This window comes from Lepidochelys olivacea, assembly GCF_965140295.1.
Source record: "Lepidochelys olivacea isolate rLepOli2 genome assembly, chromosome: 10".
NCBI classification, from domain to species: Eukaryota; Metazoa; Chordata; order Testudines; family Cheloniidae; genus Lepidochelys; species Lepidochelys olivacea.
Genome location: NC_140420.1, coordinates 57,151,228 through 57,158,546, shown reverse-complemented (window position 1 = coordinate 57,158,546; position 7,319 = coordinate 57,151,228). Strand labels below are relative to the sequence as shown.

General features: G+C 39.5%; 1 protein-coding gene across 1 annotated transcript in view; it reads right to left on the bottom strand.

The window, feature by feature from the left end:
* Window positions 1–637: 637 nt before the first annotated feature.
* The window catches only part of LOC311527906 (thrombospondin type-1 domain-containing protein 4-like), a 336,872-nt gene continuing 330,190 nt past the window's right edge, over window positions 638–7,319 (bottom strand). The window contains exon 8 of the mRNA XM_084642345.1: window positions 638–762. Coding sequence (XP_084498471.1) covers window positions 682–762 — 81 coding nt within the window. The 3' untranslated portion in view covers window positions 638–681. The remainder of the gene's footprint in view (window positions 763–7,319) is intronic.

Here is a 7,319-nt window from a genome sequence, read left to right as displayed (position 1 = left end):
TTTCTGCTTCCTTGATTATAGAGATTTCTCTCTACACATGTCCTTTTCTATGGTGAGTATAACACTTTTAAATACACAGAGTCAAATTCATCTCTAATGTAACTACTGAAGTTAATGGAGTTAGACCAGTGATGGATTTGATCCAATAATCTGTCACAATTTTCATGACTCCGTAGGGTTATAGCACATCCAAATAGTTTACAAAGTCCTTAGTATACGTGAGAATCAGGACCTTTGTACAGTTCAGAATAAAGTATTTTACTGTATCATCTTTCTAAACATGAAAGAAACATATTACTTCAATAAATGTGTGTGTGGGGGGGGGTGATAGGGCTGCATATTTTATACTTTACTTTGTTTTACTAAAACATGTTGCAATTTCTCTTCTAGAGAAGATTTCTAAAATTCTGTTTATGCTACAATATTTGGCAGAAGAGTTCTGGGGGTTTTAAGTAGTGATTTGCAGATGGACATTTTCAAGCACACATGGCTAATGCAGTCTCAGATTTGCCAGGTCTAAACGTATTATAAAATAATCTGTCTTCAAAAAGATAAGCACTGTATACAATATAGTATATGACCATTTGTTAATAAATCCATCTAATAGCAAAGTATACCAGTCACAGATTAGCAGGCTTTGTTCTCTGCCTCTTTTTGCTTAATCAGCACAGCAGACATCTGTTATCCATAGAGCTGGCTCACCATGTCTGGTATCCTCCTAGTTCTAGTAGTGATTAGTACTAGATGCTTCAGAGGGAGGTTCTGCAAGACAAAAACAAAAACAAACCCCAACACCACACCATAAAACACTTAGCTAGTTGTACAATGACATTAAGGACGATGACAGAGGAAGAATTCATCCTCACCTGGGGGTTAATGAATTTATGTTCCAAACTGTAAGATCTGACAGATGCTCTTGTAAAGTGGTTGCAATTACTTAGAAAGGAAATAACTGAATTCTCAGATTACATAATGTTAACGGGGCGCAGACTCACCCAGCAGCACCTCCTGCTGGTTGTCTGGGAATTAGCTCTTTTTACCAGCTCCAGAGTGCCCTATACTCGTGTCTCACTGTCGCTGGCCCCTGTGTCCCTCCCGGACCCGGTGCCCTTTTACCTGGGGTGCTGCCCCTCCAGGCAATACCCTACAGATCTGGGTCTCCCCTCCCCAGGGAACCTCCCACCCTCTATCCCCACCTTGCCTCAGCCTATGGGCTACTGCCAGTCACCATCTAGTCCCCTTTCACTGGGGCCGACTGCAGTCTGTCTAAGCCAATCATCATAGGCAAGGGGGGTTTGGACCTGCTGCCTCCGCCTACCCTTAGGCTGCCCTGTTGCAAGCCCAGTATCCTGTCTTCAGACATCTGCCAGGCCTGCAGCTTTCCCAGTCTGGAGCCTCCCAGCTCCTCTGGCCTTCCCCAGCCCTGCTTCACCTCAGGTACCCTGGTATGCTCCCCAGCAGCCAGGCCCATCGCCCTCCACAGCTAGAGGAGACTCTGTGTGCTCCTGGCCCACTGCCCTCTTATAAGGGCCAGCTGGGCCCTGATTAAGCCAGCCACAGCCTGATTGGGGCATGGCCCCTTGCTGAGGCTGCTTCTCCCTATCAGTCCTGCTTTTCCTTCCCTGCAACAGTCCTCTCCCCGGGCTGTTTTAAGCCTTTTAAGGCACGAGCGGGGTCACCACCCCGCTACACATGGGTACAGCAACTTTTGGTAAATATGGACTTTTTAATAGTGGTCACTAGGCAAATATTTTTCGGCCAATAAATTATCCATACATACACCTACATTATATTTAACTTTGACTTCTCATTGCAACAAACTCCACATGTTGATTGTATGCATTTTAGTTATAAAGTTACTTGATTTTAATTTCAAGTTCCCCTTGCACCTGCATTGGGACATCTGAAATAAACAGCAAGTGTTCTAAGGATTAACATCATATAATGGGTAAAGAAGCCTCCCTAGAGCTAAGTAATGTATGTGTACTATCAGCTGTTGTTGGTATTGCTGATTGTAAAGCTGGGTATAATGTTATTAGCAGGGGACTACCATGCAATGAAATGATGTAACATTACTATGGAAGGTTTCAGAGTAACAGCCGTGTTAGTCTGTATTCGCAAAAAGAAAAGGAGTACTTGTGGCACCTTAGAGACTAACCAATTTATTTGAGCATAAGCTTTCATGAGCTAAGCTTATGCTCAAATAAATTGATTAGTCTCCAAAGTGCCACAAGTACTCCTTTTCCTATTACTATGGGAGTGACTATGCTGTGAAATGGACACTGTGTCTTGTGTGAGCTTCGTATGTCCCAGTAGCCAGAGCAGATTCAGGTTGAGCTAGGTTTGCATCCAGGTAATAGAAAGAGATGTTCTTCCTCTCCTGCAAAACCTGACTCAAGGGTTTCTACTAAACCATCTACAGTGCCAAAAGTTATGTCAATGGAACAATTACTTCTATCAACACAACTGGATTTGCAAGGAAACTTTGCAGAAAAAATGGCATTCGTTTAAGCTGGTTGAAAACCAGGAAAGGGAGCGGGTATAATAAATTTATTTTTTAAAAAAATCTTACATTTTGAATTTGGAAATGTGTGGAAAAAAGTAACTGACATTAAAAACAAAAAATAAACAAACTGACCCCTCTTTTTCCCACCACTAGGGGCAGTTGTGGAGAAAGTACTTGAAATGGTTGTAAGGTTCCTCTCCTTGGTGAACCTTGTACCACTGCATATATATAAGAGCAAGAGGAGAAAGAGATTGGTTTGTTACATGTCATTATCAAAGGCTATATGAATCACTTAAAGCTCAAACATGTGAACTTAAAGAGCCATAAGACTTATTAATAAAATATGGGCTTGTTTCTAGTATACAAACTTACAATTCAAGCAGAAACTAATGCAGCAAGCAGACTGAACTTAAACTCAAACCATAGATATAGGTTCTAAGTGACCTTGATGTAGAAAGAGCAGCTGGTTTGGTTTCCCTTTCCGCTGCTTCTGCACCTTCTAACTTGGACCAGCCAAAAGCAGGTAGCACAAATCAAGAACGAAAGGTACCACCTCCTAGTGGGAGGGAAAGGCTTGCTAGAATTCGACAGGGAGGTTCTGTCACTCCTACCCCTTTAGGAACTAACTTTAGGGTTCCTGTTGGACATAGTGGTACCTGGTCATTTGGAATTAACAGTGTATCAGAAGGCTTGTCAGGTTGGTCCCAGCCTATAATGGGGAATCGTCCAATCCATCAACAATTATCAGAGCCAGGCACATTTTCCCACCATCAACCAATGGAGAGAGATGATTCTGGAATCGCAGCTCCCTCAAACATTTCCCACCAACCTATGCCAATTAGCTTCATGGATTTTTCTAAAATCCAGCTTGGAATCCTACGATAAAGGTTGTCCAAAATTCAACAGAATGTACTGATGCTCAGCAGATTTGGCCTGGCACCTCACACTGGAAATATGCATCTCAAATACGTCAACTAATTTAAGAGGGCCTTTTTAGTCTTGTTGGGAAACCTATGACCTTGGAAGAACCCTGGGGATTTTTGTAATGTGCCTAACTAAGCAATTTTTTTCTCTGTGGGCTGTAACAATGAAAATTTGATAGCCTATTGTGTAAGAACAAATTGATTTACCGATTCAACTGATTCTGTTCTCCAGTTAGAAACCAAACCAGCAATCCAAATAAAAATAAAAGGTTTTCTGAAAGGCAATTGTATCCTTTAAACTGTATTTTAGATCATGATGCAAGCTTAATCCAAGGAAAGTATATAGAACTGAAGTCAAGAAAGTAGTGCAGAAATCTAGAACAGAGCTTCATATTCAGGATATGCACTGGGAAGTTGACAACATTTCAAACAGGATCAGCACTTTTTGTAGAACTTTCTAATATATAATTTACATGCAAAAGCAAGGAACTTTACAACTACTTTTAAAAAACAGCATTGTTCAGCTTTCAAAGAATATGATCCTGACTCAGGAAAATGCTCAAGCATGTGCTTAAGTCCAAGTGTATTCAGAAAATCACTTCAGCACATTCTTATCTGTAAGGGGCCTAAATGCTATGCATCATCTATGTGATGTGTAAAAATATGCCTAGCCATGAAGTTAAAGATGTTTGATGTAAAATGCCACAGATTCACAAACAAACAAACAAAAACAGATAAGAGGAATTTTCAAGATCTATAATATCTGGAATGATAATACCCCTAAAATGAGTTAATAAATTCTCCATTGTCCTATGAAGCAAGATAAAAATCAAGTTCCTGAACAGATTACATAAAATTGCATTTGATGATCTGGAAAAATAGGAGTTATTGAAAAGGGAGAATAACCTGAATACTGAGTTAATACTTCCAAAAGATTTGTGCATGCCTTAGACAGAAAGAGCAGCCAGTTGTATTTGCAGCAAGATTCCTAAACAAAGCTATGTCCAGACTGAAAAGGAGATGCAGGCAGCTGGTTTTGTCCGTCTTGAATCATACTAATGACCCTAGCTTTTGCTAGATGGTGTTGATGAGAAGGGTCTATGCAGGGGAGATTGAGTTAATATAATGGTTTCTTAATTTCTATATTTATACATTCTCCCATAGACTTTTTGGTGGGCACTCATTTTATGAATTGTAAAATGAATTAAACAAAAATATTCTAGAAGGTGAGAGCTTCTGTACTTATCTACACACTGGCTGGGCGATTATGTATCTTTATATGGTAATATATTTTTTTAAAAATTCCACACTAGACTGAGAGCATCATGTATGGAATCCTGTCCTTCTACTTTGCTGTAGCTATACACTGTTTGCTTTTAGCATGCAGTGTCAGTAAGGAAAAATAAATAAATCCCAGCACTTTGCCATTAAGTATGGCCTCCTTTCTGGAAAAATAAAATGTATATGGATGCCTGGGAGTCCTGCTGCTTTAACCAAGTGGCCAATATAAACGGATTGCCTCAAAATCCAGGAAAGTATACTCCAAGCATAAACCCATACCCTCTTTCTGCCAACTACTTTTAAAGAGACCAGGTGGGTAAGATAATATCTATTATTGGCAAAACTTCTGTTGGTGGAAGGTAAAGCTTTTCAACTACACAGAGGTCTTCTTCGGGTCTGGGGAAGGAAGCCCTGACATTGCCTCACCTATCTTGTCTCTCTCATATCCTAGGATCAGCATGGCTACAACAACATTACAAACCACTACTTTTAAAGGAATTTAGACTCCTAGGATTGCAAGTCCCAACCCAGTCCTTTAACTTCTACCTGACAAATGCTGATGACACAGAAAGTGTCTGCTTGGGAAAGTCGGATGTGGATGAAAATTGACCCTTGGATAGTCAGAGACCTGGCTGCCTGCAGACATGCTTTTGTTAAGAGACCGGTGTGGTTGGAAGTATTTTGTCTTGGGAATTCGCAAAGGTTTCTGTTTGCAGATCATGGTAATATTTAATTTGTAAGTTGGTTTGTATTTACATAGTATCCTAAAACTGTAGTGGCAACATAGGATTTTGAATAAGAACTAGCCTCTGGATTCTGTCAACTTTTGAGTGAAAACATAGAATTTTTTTTAACTTTTTTTGGGGTGGGGTAGGGATGCATAAATGATTATTAACTAGGATTTGGTGCTGGGGGCATTAAACAAAATGAGCCAGTTCACTAAAGCCAAATTCATTGTATTTATAACTTATTGGGTTACACAGGGATGACTTTGGTCCAGTAACATATGACAGTTAAAGTGTTGATCTGAACTGAGAAGGAATCATGAACTTACATACATTGAAAAGGGGGAACAGTTGTTTGGTAGGGGAAACCTATTTTTCATTTTCAGTGTACTTCTCTTGCAGCCTTTGACAAAAAATGTTTTTAATCATTATTGTGATCTTTTTGCCTAGTTTTTCTATAAGCAATAGTAGACCTGAATTTATTACCAGTTTTATTTCTGAGAGGGTGTTTTAAGTAGTTCTGATAGATCAATAATTTGGAAAACATTAAAGACATCAAATATGCAACAAAGTAATCGCTGTTCATAACAATATTTCATCAGGACATAAAGAGATCTGTTTTAGAATTAAAAACAAAAGAAACAGAAGGTAACGTATGTATAGGTTAGAAGATATGTGAAAAAAGTCGAAGGTATATTATGCTCCTAGTCATGCTTCTTGTCTCTGCCCCCGCGCTTTTCAAAAAACAGATGTGAAGTTTCTATACCACTGGCTTAATGCTAAGGGTCTAAAAATAATTCAACCAAATGTGTGAGTCTTATGACTAAACCTGCTGAAGTTTTGATTCTAGCAAAGTTGTATGAACACACAAAGTGAATCACAGCTTGCCAGAAAACATCAAACTCTCTTACTGGCCTCTGATTCAAGCCTCGTTTCTGTTTGTGTCAAGAGGAATAAAATAGGGGATGGGGAGGAAGTAAGAGAGAATCTTCTGATATTTGGAGGGTACAAGTGTTACTGTGTGTCTGAATTATTCAATGATTAACTTCTCAAAATGTTACCATACCCTTGGCACCTGCTTGCCATTTGGGTTTACACCTAAGAAAGGCAAAATTGTGTCTGCTACCATTGTGTGATGTAGGCTAATTAATTTCCAAACATGATTGGAGGAAGGTTTTCATGAGAGCCCCTTGTTAACCGAGCCAGGCTTTGCCCTGTCAAGTTGATTCTCAGCTTTAGGAGTAAAGCATGAGCTACATGCAATTTGTACCAATATAACTATTTCAGTTAGCATGTGATTTTTTTTAACCCAATAAGTTATACTAGTGCAACTCCTAATGTGGATGCAGTTATAATGGTGTCTTATAGCAGTAGACCTTATTCCCATATATGGAATAAGCTTTACCAGTACAAGTACCTTTATATCAATATAATTGCATCCACACTAGGAAGGTTGTACTGCTTTCATTATACCACTATCATTAAAGTGGAACAACATTTGTGTTTAAATGAAGCCCTAAACTCTAACCTCCTTGTAAAGAAAGCCTTGAAAACACAAACTGCTTGCTAAGTTTCAAAGGAATATGTAGCTGGACTTTAATTCTTGATCAAAAGGCTGTGGAGGACCTAAAGACTGCCCTCCTCCCTCCCCCACTTTTTATAGAAAATGAGTCTGGTAAATTTGTGGTGCACCCAAAAGATCACCTGGTTAACACTTAGGCCAGCCCTGTGCATAGTGCTTTTATACTTGTGCAAACTGTTCTAATTTTCCTATTGTCCCATTCCAATATATTATTGTGTGTAGATGCACTGGCCTGGGTGAGGTCACATGCACATCTAATTGACAGGGTCTGTCAGCTTGCAACAACAGGAGGAAACTTTTGG